A 22,103-nucleotide genomic window follows, 5' to 3' on the forward strand; every position below is an offset into this window, starting at 1 on the left:
AATCCATAACCAAAATCCTCAAACAAAGCTCAAAGTATTGCTTCAGGATAAAATCGCATGAGATTATATTGAGGACTCCAAATTTTCCATAGGTGTGAATGTGAGCATGGCTGGTTGCTGTGTATCGTTGCCCACTCAGCTTAGGTTGTACCCGACTTCTTATTTATATTCAGCCTGAATAGAATACAACTCACAAACGGCCCTAAGGAGCGCAATCGAAAATCGATGGATTATTCTGGAATCGTGGTCCAGTGGTTGGCGCATTGACCACACAGTGTAGAGGTCATGGATTTGATCCCGGCTCCGCCCTTCGTGTGTGGAGTTTGCATGTTCTCCCTGGGCCTGCGTGGTTTTACTCTGTGTACTGCAGTTTCCTCCCATATTCCCAAAACAAGAATAACAGGGTGATTGGACACCTTAAATTCTCCCTAAATGTGAGAGTGGAAGGTTGTTTGTCTCTGTTTGCCCTGTGATTGGCTGCCAACCGATCCCGGGTGTCCTCTGCTTACTGCCCATAGATGGCTGGGATAGACTCCAGCAAACCCCACGACCCTCATGAGGATAAAGCCGCCCATAAAATGGGTTGATGGATATTCTGGCAAAATAATGCATTTGTACATTGCCTAATAAATTTCTCACCCCAATAGGTGCCTAGTATATTCTGCAGTTGAATGTAAGTATAGCACATACGTTCAGTCAGATTATTTATGTTCCTTCGACATTCCCAATGAGACAAATAAAATAACTATTGATTAAAACACTGATCTCGCTTGTAAATGACTGCTTGTCCATCGCGGTTCCAAGTGTCAGTATGTTTGCAAAGCATCAGTTATAGATGTTATAGATGATTGAAGCCACTTTGACAAGCTGTTTGGGCTGCTGAGAGCCTGTAATTGTGGGAGACGTGTGGATTCTATTTCCCTTGGTCTGACTGTTTTATTCCACTTCACTCAGGTAGCTCATGATCATTCGCAATCTTTACACTCATGACTCACATAACGAAGCAAATGTCATTTTCAATCAATCGCAATGTTGATCCAACTTAATTAGTACTTTAGAGGATACAAAGCAAGATTAGTTAACCTGCTGCTCTTGACTGCCAGGATTGTTTATTTTGGCTTTGAATGAACCTGCTGTTTCATGGCTGCATCTCATTACCTATCGTGCTTTTCAGTGCCAATCTATTAGATTTGTCTCCTGATTTTGGTATTTTAATAAAATACTCCACAGGAAAAAAAAAATCCTCCTTAAAATCATAATGTAGATGCGTAGCTCGATAAAACAATGAATAATATTATAATAAATATTCCTTTCGGCATTCGTATGTCACAGCGAAACTTGAATAAAACAAAATCCACCTTTGCCCCTGGCAATGTAAAGAAAATCTTGCATCAAGTGTAGAGAATTGCAAGTTGTCTACTTTACCCAACACTTTATTGGCAAAGAGTAAATGAGGATTTAGGTGTTACACAACAAATTAATCGATAAGTACTCTTCAAATAAGAAATGTCTTCAGCTATGTTTTACCTTATTCACTGCCAGACATGTTCAAAAATGTGTCCATTCCAGTGCCAAGGTTTTTGACATTTTCACTCAAATTCCAGGACTCACAGAATAATGAGTTTTTCGGACTACACTGGCATTCAATGCAGCGTAAGAAACCTTAGACTCTCTTCTTTCATCAAAAAAGAGTTAAATCCTAAATTATATGGGTCTGGAGTTATATAAGCTTGAAATGAGGGTGGCTGTCCAAAATACAAAGCAATACGTACATATTGGTTTATTTAGCACTTTAACAATAGCTGAAGCTGAAACAAAGCGCTAACATGGGAAACAACAACAAGGGAAAAGCTGCCCCCTTGTAGAAGGGAAAAAATAAATACATTTGGGAATGGCACTTAATTCGTTACATTCATCTTGAGGAAGTTAGCGGTAACAAAAATGCTTCCAATATCTTATGTCTCAGTGACATTCGTGGCCTATGTTATTCAGCTGTGAGCAGTTTATTTTCTGCTGCTGTATTGTTTGAGGAACTTGAAGAGGCTCTAACTGTGAAGTTACATCACCAGTTGGCTAAAAAGAGATACACTGAGATGTGATGAATAAAACACACACATGCTTTACTGGTAAAGAGAACTCAGAGAAAGTGTATATTTCATTTGGCTGAGCTCATAGACGGACTCTTTGTAGTTTCTTACAACATCTGCAACCACTGTCAAAGTGCATCATTATCAGTCAGTATGTGGATAAAGATTGTTTTTACAAGCTATAAAACTTTGCCAAGCCTTTGACAACGAGTGTGATCGACTCTGTGATTGCCTTCCACCGAGCCCCTTTGTTGTCATATGTAAAAAAAAAAGTAAACATGACTAATAATAATCATACATTTCATTTATAAGCGCCTTTCAAAACTCTCAAGGTCGCTTTACAGTCACAGGATTGTCACAGGATTGACAAGTTTTTTTTTTTTTCTGTGGGTGAGCAGCGGCATCCACACGTGCCAGATTTCACTCACACCGGAATAATTTTAGCGAGCTAAAAACGGTCATTTTAAGGGATAAGGTAATGCACATCGAAAAGTACAATGATATTTGTGGGATGCGGTAAATGGCTCCAATAGAAAAAAGGCGTGTCAAACATGGAATTGAAGTGGATTTACGTGGGACAGGAGATTCGAGACAGTCTCTTGTCTTTTCGTTATTGCGCCAGCTTCATGTTTGCTTTCAACATTTAGCTTGTCCCTCTTCCTTTGCACCAAGTTAACCGGACGTTTTACGCACAAAGCAACATTTGCTACTGCGTTTGTTTAAAATTTGGAAATAATACGGTGCTTTCCATCTTTTTCGTTCATGCTTTTCCAGCACTCTCTTCGTTACTCATTTTCTGACTGCGCAATACGAGCAGCAAAATCACAAGCCGTCTGAACCTTAAAATGGCTGTCTGTATGTGAAGCCACCACACTTAGTCCCTTGTGGTTTGACACTCTTTCTAAAGGGAAAAGAGCAATGCCATGTCGTCATGGTGCCTGACAGAGGTATTGCTGCCTTTTGGAAGTTAATGGATCCAGAGAAAAATACTCCCGGTAGCCCCCTGTGTATTTAGTAGCACTTGACTTTAAAGCAAAAGTGACCTACTGTGTGGCATTTTTTACAAGGAACCCAGGAGATGCTCCTCAGGGATAAGGATATCCAGCGTCTCAATATCATCATTCCATTTTTTTAACTGCATGTCTGACAAGGAAGATAGAGTCAAACATATAGATTACCACCATCTTCACCAAAGAATCTTTTTATGGAATCCGCAAGATGGAAAGAAGAGAAAAAAAATCAATGTCAGCTCTTGCTGCCATGGAAGGTGCCAAGCAGCTCATTAAGGGCAATTACGGCTCACCTACCTTGTCATTTACACAGATGACGCAGCATCAGGAGAAATTATGAGCCCACCGGCTCCCTCAAGGACATTTCAACACTGGCCAAGACCATATACCGCCTTCGTCGCCACCATTTGGAAGGAGAATTCTTGAGACTCCTGGTACGCTTGTCTTTGTTAAAGACACAATGACGATACAATAGACGACACTATTATAGAAACTTAATTTGCTTTAGTGCTGCTGTTTTAATTATAACGCATATCCCAAGGCCACACTGTTTTGATAACTGTATGTTTGTGAGGCCGTCGGGACAAAAGCCTTACATGGAGGTTTCATACAAAGCAGCAATTTTTGGTTCTGTAGATAAATATGCATTTCAAATTTGTGATAACTGTAGAAAAAGCAAAACTCTTCATTTAGATCACATCTTTCAAACTCATGGCACGGGGGCCCCAATTTGGCCCACACTATTTTATGTTGCCGACAAAAGAAGTCCAAGATGGCGCCCGACTAGGCAGCTGTCGAGAAGTCCTCTCATGAGGATTATTTGTTATTATTTATTGTTTTTTATTTTACTTTTAGTTGTTTGGACTTCAAGATGGATCCGCGAGAGTGGCTCCCTTGACAGCTTGTCCTGTATTTTGTTTTTCTACTTCTCATTTCCCTTACCTCTTAATTTCATCACTTCGCTGCTGTGAAATGTACATTTATCTGGTGTGAGACTAATAAAGGCTAATCTAATCTAAAAGCAAATCAAACATCAAATTTGGTTGAAAATTGCTAAAATCTACACCAAAATTGGCATTTGTCATTAATAAGAAACACAAGCATCTTCCTGTTTCCAAACCCCTCACGACAGTCACCATTTCAGTTGAAAAAAATCATTATGTTTGACTTCTCTACATGGTTTGACATGCATAAGAGGCCTCCAAGTGAAACGGTCACCTCAAACGGCAACCCACAACAAAATGAGTTTGATACCCCATTTTTAGATGCGGGCTACTCAAACGTCTCAGGTGTGATTATGTTTAACCATCGGAGGCATATTTTGCCAGGTAATTTTGGTTGGACTGAAATCAACCCATAAAGTCAGATGAGGAGTGCCATAAATAAACATCAGCCCACCACAATTATCAAGAATGGAAGACAAACTTTTTTATGAGCAAGTGGAGCTTTTAATTGCCGGCAGCAGTTTATAGAGGCAAAGCCAAAGCCCCTTAATCGAGCACTTGGCGGTTTATTTGAACTTGACCCAGAAACTGCAATATACTGCTTATCTCTGTCAACCAGCTCCTGATATTTCCTTCTGTCGTTAATGTAAAATGTATATTATTTTGCAGCCTGCCTCTACCTGTTGATGAAATGCTGCAATACAATAGCTGCTGTATCCCCTCCACTTTTGCTGATGCCTGTGTTTTTCTTTTTTCTTCCAGCAGACTAATTGTATCTGCACGTATTCCCAAAGAAAAATGAGAGCTTCAGCATCACTAATTGTTAAAAATGAATTTAGCAGGGGTCCGTGTTGACTCATTATTCATCTTGGTTATTGCTACCCGTTTGGCTCAGCCTACGTGTGCCAGAATGGATCCATTTGTCTCTGTCGGAGATGGGCCCTTGACAGATGTGCCAATATGGCTACCGAAGTTCAGCGTTTGGGGGAGAGGCATCTTAATTCTCCATGATGTATCATGCTGGCAGCAAGCAATGAACAGAATTGAGTTCCAAATCATCTTACTTCCCACTGCCTCCGGCAATCTGTTTCCTTTCTCTCGATGAGGTAAATATATTAAGGATGGAAATAAATTAGGGGTTACTGAGCCTTGAGCTGAGAGTGTATCAGTGAGTTTTTTATTGAAGTTGATTGCTTGTATTGTCACATTGGCATGCCCCCGTGCCTCAAGGATACATAAAGTGCAGTGCCCGAAGCACACTATGGTGTTTTTTTTACTTTTCCCCATTGAGACCGGATTGATATGAGGGGCGCAAAGGTTTGCTATGTAAACATAATTAAATTTCAGGTATCACATGGTGCCGTTGTGCCTTGAGGACGGATATTAGGCCTCGTTGGTGGCTCAGGTTCATCTTAATAGATGTGGACAAGCTTGGCCTGCTGGGATTGCAATATAGAGGAAGTGTTGGATTGCCAGTGCACTAGTTTCCTCTGTAATGTAGTTATGGTGATGAGCTGGAAAGCTGGCGAGCAGCTCAGCAAATTTGTAAACTCATAATCATAATGATTTAGTCTGCAATGAGTACATATCAGCCCAGAGGTGGCGTGTTAACTACAGCAGGGCCAAGGCTGAGACGGTGGCGACAGGTGACTATGTTGGAAGATGGGTGAGCCCTTGCTTTAATTCTAAAACAGCGTTTGATGGATGATGAAGAAAAGTAGGAAAATAAAAGAGAAAACTGGAAGGCCTTGAGAGTTGCAAGTGGAAGCAATTGAACGTATTGAGCAGTATATCACTTCCTGTTCACACACCTTCACTGCTCGTTAGGTCGTTTATCCTTTGCCACTATCTGGGGTTTACTGAATTACACTGCTAACTATTGATTTCTGTCTTAGATTCTAAATTATTTGGACACTTGCTGTGTAAACATTGGTGTTGGCCATTGTTGTCCCTGCTTAGCTTGCAGAACAACTACAACACGGAAAACGAATGGCATCTGGGGGATGCAATTGAGATTGAAGTGGGGGAGGGTGAGTGTGCTTCTAAGTGGGGGAATAATGGTTTTTTTGACATGTGAAGTCTTGATTTTACATTATCAACGAGTAACAGAAACCACAGTGAAATATGTATTGCTGCTTCAAATCTCCGTTCCCTCTCGGTCCCTCAGATCCTCATCCTCGCTTTCAGCCGCTGTGCTCCCAAACTCTGGAGTTCACTTCCATCCAACATCCGTAATATTGACTCCCTCCCTATTTTCTAAGTCCCACCTCAAAACCCATCTGTTCAAAATTGCTTTCAAAGTCTAGTTCAATCTGCTATTTTATTACATATATATCATTTTACTTATGTTTTTTTTGTCGTGTGCTTTGTTTTTATTGTTTTCATTGTTTTTATTGTAAAGTGTCCTTGGGTGTTTTGAAGGGCGCTTGAAATTAAATTTATTATTATTATTATTATTATTATTATTATTATTATTATTATGATACCCCATGATGTCCCTGATCCACTGGTGAAGAGACGCTTTGATCCTCTCCTCTTTCATCTGGAACTGCTTTATGTAACAAAGAGGGTACAGAAAGTGCTTAAGAATGAATGTCTCTCTGTGTCTTTGTGTTGTCATATTATTATTATTTTTTTTGTTCTTTTCACTTCTAGATGGCGTTGCGAGAGTGGCTGCCTTTCCAGCAGCTCCTGTGTTTTGCTTTTCTACTTTCATTTCTTTCATAACTTTGCTGCTGTGAAATGTAAATTTCCCCACTGCGAGACTAATAAAGGCATCTTTCTCTCTCTCTCTCTCTCTCTCTCTCTCTCTCTCTCTCTCTCTCTCTCTCTCTCTCTCTCTCTCTCTCTCTCTCTCATTATCCGTACCGCTTATTCCTCATTAGGGTCGCGGGGGTTGCTGGAGCCTATCTCAGCTGTCTTCGGGCACGAGGCGGGGGACACCCTGAATTGGTTGCCAGCCAATCGCAGGGCACACAAAGACATACGACAGTCACTCTCACACTCATACCTAGGGACAATTTGGAGTGTTCAATCTGCCTGCCATGCATGTTGTTTGGAATGTGGGAGGAAACCGGAGGACCCGGAGAAAACCCACGCGGGTCCGGGGAGAACATGCAAACTCCACACAGGGAGGCCGGACCGGGACGCAAACCGGCGACCTCTGCACTGTGAAGTAAAGGCATATCCAATCCAATTATTATTATTATTATTATTGGTTGAAAAAAAACTCCTTTCATCGGTGATATAACCTGAAGAACTTAATTGTGATTTTTACATGGATTTTGTTTTTCTATTAGGGTGGCTCAGTAAATTACAAAATAATGTTGGTGCATCCAGATGTGTGTGTTCGTATTTAAGCATTTAACCAATCACATTTCAGCCATCAGTTTTTACGGACCACAGGGTATAGATAGCTCTGTTCAGAATTTTTCAATCACGTTCAAATTCCCGTTTTCTTTGGGAGTGACCAGGTTGGATCGGATCAGGAATGAGTATATCAGAGGGACAACTAATTTTAGAGGCTTTGGAGAGAAAGTCAGGGAGGCCAGACTGAGATGGTTTGGACATGTCCAGAGGAGAGAGAGTGACTATATCGAGAGAAGGATGCTGAGCCTTGAACTGCCAGGCTGGAGACCGAGAGGTAGACCAAAGAGGAGGTTTGTGGATGTTGCCAAAGATGACATGAAGGTCGCTGGTGTGAGAGAAGAGGATGCACAAAACCGGGTTAGATGGAGGACACTGATTCGCTGTAGCGACCCATGAAGGGAAAGGCCGAAAGGAAAAGAAGAAGATTCAAATTCCTCTAAAATTGGAGTCAACACACAACTGCCACCATTTCAAGTACCTATGATTCACCTCATAAAAAGCTCAGCTGTTCTCACTGAGCTTTAACTTATTTTTTTTGCATTATAGTATTAAGACTGAATCATGGTGTGATGGCACCATGATTCAGTCTTAATATTGGATTGGGTTGGATTGGATTTGCCTTCTTTAGTCTCGCAGTGGAGAAATTTACATTTCACAACAATATTGTCTTCTTTTGGTGATAAGCGATGTCGCATTGTGCCATACATACCTTATGGATTTACAGTATTCTCATACATATCTACTTTGTTAAAACATTGTCCCTCATGCATTTGTGAGTGTTTTTTTCGCATATGTAAAATGAGCCTTCCATCTTGCCACATTACCCCACAGCCCAGACATGTCAATAAGATGAAGTCGTAGCCACATACTAACTAGCAGGGACTTGCTAAAAATCCAAGTGTCTCTTTCAATGTTACTGTCTCTCCCCAACCATTTTCTCCAAATCTATGTATCAATATTGGAAGGATGTCTCGTTCTTGGTAATGTGACTGTTGTGATGTGCCATTTTTTTTTTTTGTTCTTGATGATGACTCTCTTTCCACTCTGTTCCTCGTTCTTATTTATGCCTTGAAAATGGTGATGATACCTTCTGCTGACTAATAGTACCTTCAAACAATGATGCAGTGAAAGTTCTTGGTGGACGATGGCTTGCACTGTAAGATGTGAATGCAAAAATATTAGCAAAAACCCACTAGAACATCTGTTCTCAATTTAGAATCAATTAGAGGCACTTTAAACGATGGCAGGTGTTTCACAGCTGGCTGATTTCGAACACTGCTACTTTACATCCTGAGTCTTTTTGTAACTAATTTTCTGCCATTTCCAAATTTATTCGGAATTGAAAAGCATGACATGCAGCGCCATTCCCGAATTTGTTCAGGTTTTGGTTTGCGGGGGAGTTGCCAATAAAGTGATCGTCAGACCTCTGACAATGTCTTTCGCTCCCACGAGGGGGCAGCATTTGGCTTTTGTACAGCCGCCCCCATTTCAAGCTCAGATGACTCCAGACCCATACAACTTGGGAATTTTTTTTTTTCTCATGAAAGAAGATAGTTTAAGGTTTCTTACACTCCATTCAATGTTTATGTCCTAAAACTCAATATTCTTTGGTTCCTACAATTTGAGTGAAAATGACAAAAACCCTGGCACTGGAGTGGACACATTTTTGCACATCGTCTGGCAGTGAATTATTGTTTTTTTTTAACCTAATTTCTCAAGGTGTCATTTTTACATAGCACAAAAAAACGGTTATTTGATCAGCATTCAACTGTATATGCACTTCCCACCAGAGTACATGGGATAGTTTTGTCATGGGCTGCCTGAAAATGAGAATATTGCATAAACCCTTGAGGACATCAAGAAAGCCATTCTTCTGGGCTCTTTCATAAAGCCCATATGAGTCTTTTCTTTTAACTCCTCCACCATTTCAGTTCGTTTGGTGCCCTGTTAAACTCGCCAAGCTCATATTTTCATTTAATTTAGTTCACTTACACAGAGGATGTGCGTATGTCCATTCGTAGGCGGTCGATGCATACGTGTGAGCAAGGGAGTCAGTGGAGGTGTTTACAATTCATTTTTCATGGAAGTTTTATTTTGAATTTTATGTCTGCATCGTTGAGACTGGCTTACAGCAACTTTAATTATAATGTGAATTTAACAGACCAACATTAACTTCGCTTTGGAATACATTTTCTCTATGTGAGCCCCCTCCTCCTTCCCTCTCCAAGTTTCCTCCTCATTTATCTTTCTTAATGCTGGCTGCATCTCAATTCTGAGCATTGGATGTGGACGCTATGGGGGTTGTAAAAACTGCCAGACACCAATTGCATTAAGGCTTGATTTAAAATGGCCGCTTGCAGCTCTCGGCTCACTGTTCATCTGGAGGTAGAGTCGTGTTATCATCCGGCTATGGGCTGATTGGTGCGTTTCAGGATAGAGGCACTCTCTGACGAAAATGTCATTTAGGCACCTCGTAGTGAAACTTAACACTGAAACCAAGATGACTTTGATTTTTTTAATGCCACGTTTTGGTTGTTGATGAACACCCAAACGATTCAAGAAAGACAAAGTTCAGAAAAAGTCTAAGGGCTCCCGAGGGTATTGCATTATTCTGCCTGAGTGTTACAATATTTAAATAACAACGAACTGGCCCGCTTCATCTCACTGACGCGTAACTTTGGAGCAAAAACTTTCCTCTTGAAGTTCACTCGACAAGGTGACGCACTCATGCTAAATATGAAGTATGGTGACACTCAGTGGCTAGGCCTCAATAGTACTACGTCTGATTCAATCTAGACTGAAAAAAAGTGTGGTATGATTTACTATAAGTCCACTCAACTACTATTAAAACAACACAATATATTTGCTAATGCACCTCACTACCGATACAATGTGCTAGCTCTGGCCAGTATGCTCTCTTCACTAGCGGCTTGTGATAAGAGCAGTTTTCACAAACTATGATTGGCCAATCATAGTTTGTGAAAACTTTGAGAAGACAATTTGGAATTATTTAATAAGAATTCATGGATAAAATATAATTAATATCATTCCGTGATTTAGATATTTTTTGGCCTTTTCAGTCCTTGACGCTCCGCCACTGCTGAGACTGAACAAACGTCCACCTGATAAAATCAAGTCATTCAGCGAGCAAAATATTCTGAGATCATTCGCTTCAGTTTGGATCTCTCGTTGGATTTTCTAAGGGCAATATTTCTCTATGATTCACTGAAATGGAAAAAAAAACCTTCACCGGAGCAACAAGCACCATTGTCCTTATGTCACCATGTCCTTAGCGAGCCAAAGTCTTCTCTTTCTGAAAGAGATGCCTCGGAAAAAAGGAGTAATTCATATGCAGCACTTGGAACCATGCCCACTTGACACCTACTTACGTCACTTCGGTACTGTACATGAGAACTCATTTATGTTGACCTCGTAAGCAGTTCATTTTTGGGAAAGTTATGTGAATAGAAACGATTTGTTGCATGGTTTGGTTAATATTTAGGGATTTGTGAGGTATCAATTAGGGCCAGGGCCTGATGTTGTGTCATTTCACATTGCAATATGTAGTTTACAAACCCTCATCTTCAAAACTGGTACAATAAAATCCCAAATAATGATCATGGAAGGGAGAGCACTTCTTTTTTTCCCCAGTCGCGCTGAATATAGCTAATGGTCTGCTTAGTTGTGACCTTCTTCTCTGGGAGCACCATAAGAGATAACCTTGTGTCAACCTCTGTCCCACACATGCCAGCAGAAAGCCTGTCTCTATATACCTCTCCCGCTGGTCTCTAGGATACAGTGAATTATTTCCGTTTTGGAAAGGAGGGTTCCCCTGCTGATATTCGCCACTGCTCCCCATTTCTGGCAATCAACTGTATGAAAAAACATGATGACACCATCAAAATTTGAATGCACACAGAGCACACAGAGTTTCTCCTCTATTAAATCTGCAGTACTTCCTAGTGATCAACATTAGCTCTGCAAATCATTGGCGGGCGGCTTATATATCTACACTCTTATGGAGGGAATGTGTTTGCCACTTTGGGCAATATGGCGAGATGGCTCAAGGGACGGCTCACGGTTGGTTACTTCGGACTGAAATAATGAAAGTCTTACTCGAAATGACTTTCCTGATGGATGCTGGTGTAGAACAGTCGTCACTTTGAAATATTTTATTAGCTCCCCATTAAACTTTGCCTTCTAATATATTGTATGCATATTTACTGCCAAGTTAGGAAGCATTTACCGCAGCACAGCCTCACAGCTGTTGTGACGCCTGTGCTTTAGCACTTGGATATGTATTTATTTCTAGGAGTGTTATTTTACAAATGTAACATTTGGTGAATGCAGTTGTATTATTGAGTAAAGTGTTAATAATTCTAGCTGATATGTGCTTCAAGCCATGGAAATCAAGTCAAGAGTCTGAAATATTTCCTTGAAAGCAGAAAAGAGTTTAAGAACGTGACCTTGCCCGAGGATCTGAATTACTGAAAAGATAAGTTTCGTCTTTTCCAATGTTTTAGAGTGTCTGCATTTTAGTAGGATTTTTTCTTAACCTTAAAAAACATCTTCAGCACAATATGATGGATTAAGGCGCAAGACTTTTACTTAGTCCTGAAAAATAGCTTGATTTTGTCAACCATATTTCTAGTTCCTGTCGCACTCCTGTCCACATCCTCATTATGGTCGTGGTTGAGCCGGAGTCTTCCCCGGGTAATCGATAGGATAATCCATTCCCAAAAGATTTCTTCGTTGTGAGAGCCCGACCAACATACATAAATGTTTTTAAAGAAGGTGTTTGAGGAAGCTGGACTCAGATTTACACAAGCACAGGGGATTAAGAGTGCACATTCCGCACAGTTTTACCATTCTCATTCTGATAACTCAAGTGAATTATATAACTAGAAAAAATGTTAGGTTAACTTTTCAATGTTATTCTCCCACAATGCATACAATATTCATGCATCTTAGTTTTGGCTCAGTGCAATTACAGGTCATCTTGACTCTGCTACACTTGATAATGTGATTATATAATTGAATCTTTGATTTAACTGTGTGCATTTTGGAGATGTTTAGCTGGATGTGTGGGGCCCATCTTTAGGCACAGTGGATGCACAAAAATAATGAGCGCATTTGTCTACAGAACACCGCAATTACCATGACAAACTTGAAATTGCTTGGCATTCTCAACAATGAGTTCATCTCAAGTAGCCAGTGTTAACAAAAGGCCATTTTTAGCTTCATTTAATCTATTTTAGTACAGGACAAAAATGTTGAAATCATTGAATATGCATAAATAATTGCTTCATTTGTAGGCTGATGAATCGGAATAGAATAATTGTTGTATTTTTTTTCAATAATAAAAAAAAATGAAAGGCCTTTTTTTTTGGGGGGGGGGTGATCGGGGGATACAGATATAATTCTCGTGAGTAAGCATTTAAGTTGATGTCAGGGTTTTGTATACATTCTTGTGAGCCAAAGTGCAGTTTAGTGCTGTCAGAGCTGACAGCACGAGCTGTCCACCCGCCGCCACTTCCTCTCTGATCACCTGCATTACGCGTCACCGGCACAACAGCATCTGTGCCGTGGAGCAGAACAAACCAGGACATGTCGCCGGTGATGGCACACAAAGTGTGCGCATCCGAGTAGCTTGTGTAACACCCAAACGGTTCAAGAAAGACAAAGTTCAGAAAAAGTGGAAGGACTCCCGAGGGTATTGCATTATTCTGCCTGAGTGTTACAATATTTAAATAACAACGAACTGGCCCGTTTCATCTCACTGACGCGTAACTTTGGAGCAAAAACTTTCCTCTTGAAGTTCACTCGACAAGGTGACGCACTCATGCTAAGCGGTGGAGTTACCGTTAGCTTGAGACACATTGGCCCGCTGCCATGTTCAAGGGGAAACTGTTAGCATTTTTCACATGTAGGGAAGAACTTCCTGGTGGGACAGCATGTATTTCTGTCCCTCTCCTTTCTTCACACAAGGTCCTAGAGATTATTTTTACAGAACAGGGAATGTTGTACTTAGGCCGCCGCCAACACCCTTGAACAGGAAGACACAGTTTCTATGAAAATCCACGAGATGGAAGCAGATAGCGCAGAGGGAAAACAATATTTTGGCTAGGACTCATTCTGCTGGCCAATTAGACTCAGAGACCTCAATGATTTAGCGCTTCCTCTGCCTGCTTTTATGCGTCGGGGCGGCTGTGTGGAACACAATGACCCCCCTGATTAAAGATTGAGCTCGTCGCACTCGGAGACGGCCTTGGCGCCATTCTTATCAGATGCCTACTTCTCAGGACGCAGCAATGCACCTTGAAATCAATGGTTGTATCCGGTATAACGTTGGCTCAGAAGGCAGAACTACTTTAATTTTGCGAGAAAAGTGTTAGTCTTGCCTCAAGGTGATTTATATCACCCTTCGCTTATGAATGGCAAAATATCTTGAGTAATTCGAAATAGTTAATGATTTGAAAGTGACTTAAAGAGTCATGCGATGTGAGTAGACAGCTCACTTTCCGGCGGACATATAGAGTTTTAGTAGCTTAAAGAAAATTGTTCTTTTTTTTGCTTAAAGGCCTGTGTCGAGACATTAGACGAATGGATTGTTTATCTTTTGCTCCACCCTGTCCTGGAGACATTAGCTGGAAGTGGTAGCCGGATCTTGAAAGGCCGAGTGAGTGCTATTAGGTCATAGTGTTAAATTGTGTAATGGAATTATACGCCAGGGTTAAGTAACATCTTCAAAGAAGTGCTTATGTAACTGGTACATCAGAAAAGAATTTGATAACGTCTTGACTGGTTCGCTCTTCTGAGGTGGTCATTGTTTCGCTCTTCAAGAGTTCAAAATATAACTGGTTTTTACTTCAGACGCTGACTTCTTGCTGCTTTAATGTTTTCTGGGAATATTTGAAGATCAAATGCATGTGTTACCATGCTCAACTCGTGTGCGGGAGACCAAAGATAAAGATGTTTTTTAAAACAGGTCTCTCATCTCTTTGTACTTTTGAAATATGTTTATTTTTTAACTTTATTTTAGTGTTTCATGTTCACCTTCAAAGCGCTTCTATTTCTCTATTTCACTGTCTTTGTATAATGTATTATTTCGACCACAAATATGGCCTATAAATAAAACTTTGCTTTTTTATGTTTTGGAAATTGTGTGTGCATTTGCGACCTTATTTTACACACACACACACACACACACACACACACACACACACACACACACACACACACACACACACGCACACACACTCACACTAAAACTACGGTAGTCATTAGTACTAATATTATTGCTGACATGTTATACATTGACATATGCCATTACCTATTTTTAAGTGATATGTTGTTGACCTGTTCCATAAATATTCCTTAATAAATGAATGTGGTACATCTTTATAAAATAAAATCCAAAGCACGGAAGTACAGTAAAGTCTCGTTATATCGATATTCAAGGGAGTCCGAAAAATATCGATATAACCGGGACTATCGATATATCCGATATCGATATTGAAAGGCGCTGATAAATGAAATGTATGATGATGATGATGATGATATAACGAGACTTTACTGTAATAATTTTGTTACTTTAAAAAGGATATAGATTACTGTATTTCAAAATTACATCACTTGCCTTTGAAGCCCACTGACACCCACTGGGAATGTTGTCAGTCCCGGAAGCCTGATAAAAAGAATTTGCTTCAATGCCGTTTTGGAAGTTTTATTGGAATATTCAAACACGCTTGACTTTTATATTGTTGCAAATTATACATTCACATCCTTTTCATGTTTGAAGTTATCACAAGCAGGTTAGATGGAGCAAGTCACTAATTCAGCCTCGCAAAAGACGGTGCAGCAGTGTTGTCACATTTTTAACTCTGCTTTGATTTTTATGACGGTGTGTCGTTTTGGCAGCATGACCCTATTTAGACTCTGTTACAGTCACTCATCAAAATTGGCTGCCCCCATTTTGCCAGGGTGATTTTCCTCACTATGATTATTGTTCGGTGCAGTCTCCGACAGCTGCAATTCAAAGCCATGATCCTCCCCTTAAGTCACTGTTCTTTGCAAGATTCCCACTTTTGTAGTTTTATCTCAGCGTCATCCTGTGTCTCCAATATGGATAAGACTCAATCATGGCAAGTCATTCCCGTTGAAGTGGGTATCATATTCATTTTGATTTGAAAGGTTTGACTCTTACAATGTGCTCCACTTTACTTTGATATTAGGTCCCCCAAATTAGACCTTAAATCATTTTTTGTGTCGGTTACACTGCAATAAGTTTGGAATAATTGATCCAGACTCGTTGATGAACAAAACAAGACAAAACAAAAAAAAAAACAAATGAAGAAAAAAAAAAGAAACTGCCGGGGATCTCATCTGTCTCACTTTGGCCACACATTTGGTGCGCCGCTCCCAAGGTTTTACATAATGCCAATTCATCATTGTTCTAGTGGTTAGTACATCCAACAAAATTACATGCTCCACTCTATCGTCCATTTACAATCGTGAAGTCAGACTGCAATGCACTTTTGGTATTACATTATAATAAAGGGAATGCTGTGCCCATGTCCACACTTTACATTTACTGTATAGTTCAGCGTAGTTGTTATGTGTTATTTGTGCTGCTGGTTTCCACCACCATTTTGTCATTAGAGTACAATGGCAACAGCATCATCTAATGTCTTATTATCTCTATTACCCCCCAAGTTCTGTTTCTTATCAAAGGGTAGATGCTCCAAAAAATACAATGACATTCCTGCAGGCGAACAAAGCACACTCTAAGGTTTCTTACGCTGCACTGGATGTTTATGTAGTCCTAAAACTCAATATTCTCTGGCTCCTGCAGTTTGAGTGAAAATGACAAAGATCCTTGCATAAGTTAATATCTAAAATACAGTGATAGAGAATAGACAGAATATAAGTTATCATATTTAAAAGTTTCAAGGTTAGTTGGCCGCCAAACACAAGGCCCACAATGGAAGCACAGAAAAATCTGGGGTCAATCTGAGGTGAACAGACACTGCCTGTTAAACTGTCATCTTCATGTAGGAGATCTGGCCTTGGACTAATTCAGGACTTGGTAAACTCCTTCATAGGAAGAGGTCATTAGCCAGGTTACAAATTTATCAGTTCATGGAAAGGACAACCAATTAAAATCTCTACGTACTGTTGTTGTATAGCTGAATAGCCTATGTGTTTTTAGGATATACAGCTGAGTGTCATCTTCGTCACGGTGGAAGCTGATGCTATACCCTCTGATGACGTCAACAAGAGGGATCATAATACTGTATAGATGAAAAAAATCCAAACCTCTACTTGACCCTTGGAGCCCTCTGTGCCCTGTAATATACTCACCTATTCACGGCAAATGTCATAAAGTAAATAGATGAAGGATCAATTGAGCAAACTTTATTCATACCTTAGCAAATAGTGTACAAGAACTCTGTAAATAGTTGGAACTGTTCGTAAGGGAAGCATGTGGTCATGTATAACTTGTGATGTTTATAGTACTGAGAAAATTGTATCAAATTTAATCTTGGGATTACAAAATGTTTCCAAAGCTTTCAAACAGTGAGCACACTGTAGGCAGAATGTTGTACTGAATGATGTGGTGTGAACCATCCAATGTGTTTTTTCTTGATATGACAAACACTTGCGTTTTTCATTGCAGTCTGTTGTTTCTAAAATTAGACCATCCCGTAAGTCATTGAGTGAGTGAAGACAAATGTGGTTGTCATTATTGTTTGTCCACACAGGCATTTGACACCTCTCATTGTTGCAAACCGTGCGTCCACCATCTGCTGTCGGGTCAGCGTTTTGTACCTGACAGCAGGCGTCTTGTTCAACAATGTTGTGTCATGTCAAGGAGAAAAATGTGGCCGTTTTAACAGAACCGAACAATTCCATCAGCACAGCCAAATGTTGGCATGTATTAATGACACGGAACAAGATAATGTAAACACAGATAGTGATGACACGTTGGAGTGTTGATTAGTTTGGCATATGAATCGAAAAAAATAGAAAAAGGAACTTACATTTTGTGCATTTACTATAAATCAGGGGTGTCAAACTCATTTTTTTGTGGCGCGCCGCAGTGTAGTTACGGTTTCCTCTCAAGGGCCGTTATGAATTTGGGGAAGCCATTAGAATGTTTCATCCCCTCCACATATTACATTCAGAATGCACAACAAATTAATGAATAACTAGTTTTCAAATTTGAAATCAAGAATAATGACTATTATTGTGGTTTAGATACGACAATCGGAAATTTTGTTTCGTACTTTAGCAAGTATCACATTACTTAACATGCTTGATTTGCTTTCACGGGCCTAATAAAATGATGTGGCGTGCCAGATTTGGCCCCCAGGCCTTGACTTTGACACATGTGCTGTAAATGATGAATGTGCTCTTGCTTGATTCGCCCTTTTTCTACCTTTGGGAGCATTTGGAGTGCGTTAAACGCTGCCTCCTCATTCACCTGCCATTGCATTAGGAGCAACTGTTGGTTCATCGTTTTTGCTAAAGGACACTTCAACATAGTCACAAAGTTCAGGAATGAAATCGCAACCTTTACATCTTTTAGTTCAAACATTATACAGGCACACAAAGGGAGTGTTTCTTTCAGGCTGTTATTCTCATGTTGCAGTTTTATTGATGTGTTACATGTTCAATGGCTTTGTCTTGGCGCGACACAATGTGGATTAGTTTGCTCTCTGTTGGCTCTCAGATAAACAAATTCGACTTTCGGATGCAGAGCTTTAATCTGCTTTTTAAATCGTAATCCGCTTTTAAAAAATGCCATACAGAATTACCTGTGAGCATCTGGGTAAATAGCTCGATGATAATGTGAGTTTAACATATTTTATCATTGTTTTGTGTTCATGCAAGTGTTGGAGTAACTGTGTGTTATCTGATCTACATGCTGATGTATTCAAACGCTGGCCAAGATGTTTGAGGGAAAAATTGGTAGATTAAATTATGTCAAATTTTCTCAGCGAAGCCTGAGAGAACGATGTGGCCGCAGGGTTTATTGTTGGCCAGCTGATGGATTGCAAAGTGAGAAATGAATTGAGTGCAATGCAGCCCTCTATTATCTGATTGTTGTGCTGCTCCTCCCTTTCGCATCGTGAAAGCAGAATTATCTCGCGAGCAGTCATTGGCATCTAATTTGTGTTTGGATAGCAAATTACCTGAATGATTACCCTTCTTTCTTGTTGCACTTTATTCTCTGGCACCGAAATGGCCAAAACAAAACATGTTTTTGCCTTATATAAATTTTAACCCTTGTGTATTTTTTAAACCCTGTTCTCAAGTGTATCCAAGTTGTTCCTTTACCTGGCGTTCTTATTTTTCAATGGTTTATTTATTTATTTTGCACTTTCGCACTGTTGGAGAAAAATAGACAAGAAATAGAATAGTCTTTTTGTTCTTGCGGCCCACATAGAACACTTTGTTGGTTCAGAAAATGGTGCATGTTCAAAGCAAGTGGAGGCATTATACCTCTGACAGCCAAAGAGAATTTTGACTTTTGATTAGCTTTTTTCGTATATGTTCTTGAAACACAAATCAGATGAAAGTATGGCATAACTCCAGGACCTTTAAACCTTAACTTCTTTAAACAACGTATTTTGGGACCACATTACTCCGAAGCGACCTCGACTAGGTTTCGATCTTTCTCAGTCCTTGGCCTAGAAACATGAAGTACAAAAAGTAAAACCTAATTTTCTCCTTATTGAAGAGAATCAATATGGTTGATTTGTGACTGCTTGATATTGATTTTTTTTCTTCTTTTTTTATGAAAAGATGTTTAATCTCGGCTCTTAAAAAAAACATGTTTTTCTGTGCAACAATGTTGGAGCAACCCGGTAAAGATTTTTTTGTGAGAAAACTTAGATTTGAATCAGCAGTCTGTTTTCTATAAATCCATCATTGTAATATGAACTGTTTTCGTATTTTCATTTCTGAAATTGAAATGTTCTGGACAGTGAGAGCTTTTGCTTTGAATTGGTACAGCCACGACATTTTCCACAAAGCCGTGAATAACAAATCCTTGTCCCTAACACAGTCCTGACAAAGAATCTTCTAGATTTACATTGTGATTCCTCCATTTCAATCAAAACGTCCAAAACCTTTGGTGTAAATGGAATGGTTAGTAAATGTCAAATATCTGCGATAAGGTTTCTCCAGATCTCAACCAAATACAATACTTCCAATTACATTTGGGGGTGGGGGTGTCTCACTCTAAAAGCTAAAGCCAGGGTAATTGTCAAAAATGTTGTGTGAGACCAATGGAGATTGCGATGGGTGGGATTGTTCTGGTTGGTTCAACAATTGATAACTCCTAAATAATCCCGGATCATGCTGTTGTTTTGGGAGACTCAAGGACAAGGTCTCTCTGGCTGTAAGGTGTTTATACAAACCAAGAAGTAAATCCATTCTGGATCGAGAGGGATTCTCATGTCTTTTTCACAAGACAGCTGCAAAGTTGCATATATCTGTAGGGAATGGGATCATGAATATTGTGTTAACCCAGAAAAAAAAAGTTTCAATCCGTGCATGCTTCCTTGTTCCCTTGATCCATCAGCTTTTATTGTTGCATTGGCCCATTGTATCCGAGAAGAGATCAAGGGGACCCCTGTCGGTTTTGGATTATTTCTTTGTAAAAGTGCCACTGCAGGGGATAGAGGATTAAAAGAGCAGACAGTGGATAGGGACTCGACAGGAAGTTAGTTTGCTGTACTCATTGAATTGTTTAAGTGGAGTCTTTTCCCTTAGTTTGCACAGGATGTGAATTGGCTCAATTATGTATTCTGTGTTTGCTTCAACCAGGTGTGGTCCTGGAAGAAACTAGCACAAGGGCTGCTTGTAGATGATGACTTTAATAATGTTTTTCTATTGAAGGGCGATTTAGAAGCATCAATGAAATAGCATTGTACTTTTCCCGGGTTATTTTAAGGGCATATTGACAACCGAGCTGTCTGTTAGCAGGAATATTACTGTGTTGTTTGCAATTCCGTGTCATCTGACATCCTTAGACGAAGACAAATTGTATTGACTACATCAGCAGTTTTCACCAGTTCTTGATATTTGTGTTTCCATAGGAAGCCACGGACCACGAGGCTGGTCGACACAATACCCAGAATGCGCTGCAAAGAACCAGTCGCCTGTGGACATCGCAGATGAACAGGCTCTGGTTTCGGACGACTACCAGGAGCTGGAGCTTGACAAATTTAATACAGAGTCCTCCAACCACACCACCATGAAAAACACTGGAAAAACCGGTCAGCACCTTGAAATAGCTTTCTTAATATACTTGAAATGCGTCATCAGAAAAGGGATTAGCTGGGACGAAAAACATGTATTTGAGAGATTTCACTTAGTTTGCACAGGATGTGAATTGGGGAACTTATATATATATATATATATATATATATATATATATATATATATATATATATATATATATATATATATATATACAGTAAAGTCTCGTTATATCGATATTCAAGGGAGTCCGAAAAAATATTTGATATAACCGGGACTATTGATATATCCTACCCTGTTTGCATGTAATTTTCTCCGTGCGTGCATAGAAATAGTATCAATATAACCGGGACTATCAATATATCCGATATCGATATAACGAGACTTTACTGTATATATATATATATATATATATATATATATATATATATATATATATATATATGAATTTTTCTTTCCATTGATCCTCATTGAGACAAAGAAGTTGCTCGCCGTATGATAAACTAACAGTTATTGGAAAATGGCAGTTCTCTGTTTGCATTCAACATGAAGCTGCGGATGACAACGCAAGTGACAAGAAGGGAATGTACGTTTCCGTATGTCAATGTGAAGGTTGCATAGGGCTCTTCTTCTCACCTCCCTATGGGGAATCAACAATTACATTCACCTTGATACCACCAGCAGGCTTCTGGCAGAACATCAAGTGGCCAGCATGTGATAGGTTGCACTAAAGACACAGAAGGCGCTGCAGGATATTAATATTTTTTAGAATATCTTACATTCCATTATTATTGTTATTTATTGTTGTTTTTTGTCACTGTATGTATTTTTTACTACTGTGGTAGTTTTTTTAAGTGCCCTCTCAATGATGTTGATGTTGAGACAAAATCAAGAGTGTCCCTTCCAGTTGTAGATATAACTGCACAATTCTCATTCCTTTCAGATAATTTTCATGAACAAGCAATCATATTCATTTTACTGAATGATTCTGTAATTCATTCTTTCCTATTATACGGTTGACTTTTTTTTAACTATATCAGATGTATATGTGATACTGTATATCATAAATGTGACACACAATTACATTTCAGTATACAAGAAAACATCTAGATCTCTAAATACATCTAAATATAACATTGCCTTTTTCTGCACCTCCAAGGCCCAAATTTGAAAAAAAAAAAACATGTACTTGTTTCAGTGAAGCGAGAAACAATCACCTCGAACTGTAATACCTTCTTATTTTTGTAAATCCCTTTATAAACACAAGTCCGGTCTCTCACGCCATCCTTTTACAGCCTCTATGAATCATGTACAGACACATTTTGAAGCTTACCCAATCCAACTTGAAGCCACTACCACCCCTCCTTTACCCCCGTTCTTTCCCGCTCTGCTTCACTAAATCCATAGACCAGTGGTGTGAA

At 39.6% G+C, this 22,103-nt stretch overlaps 1 protein-coding gene across 1 annotated transcript in view; it reads left to right on the top strand.

The window, feature by feature from the left end:
* ca16b (carbonic anhydrase XVI b) overlaps nt 1-22,103 on the top strand; it is a 129,285-nt gene that overhangs the window by 46,278 nt on the left and 60,904 nt on the right. Inside the window, exon 3 of the mRNA XM_089009336.1 lies at nt 20,520-20,699. Coding sequence (XP_088865462.1) covers nt 20,520-20,699 — 180 coding nt within the window. The remainder of the gene's footprint in view (nt 1-20,519; nt 20,700-22,103) is intronic.

The sequence above is a fragment of the Hippocampus bargibanti genome, linkage group LG12 (assembly GCF_051943395.1).
Source record: "Hippocampus bargibanti isolate YZ-2025 linkage group LG12, ASM5194339v1, whole genome shotgun sequence".
NCBI lineage: Eukaryota > Metazoa > Chordata > Actinopteri > Syngnathiformes > Syngnathidae > Hippocampus > Hippocampus bargibanti.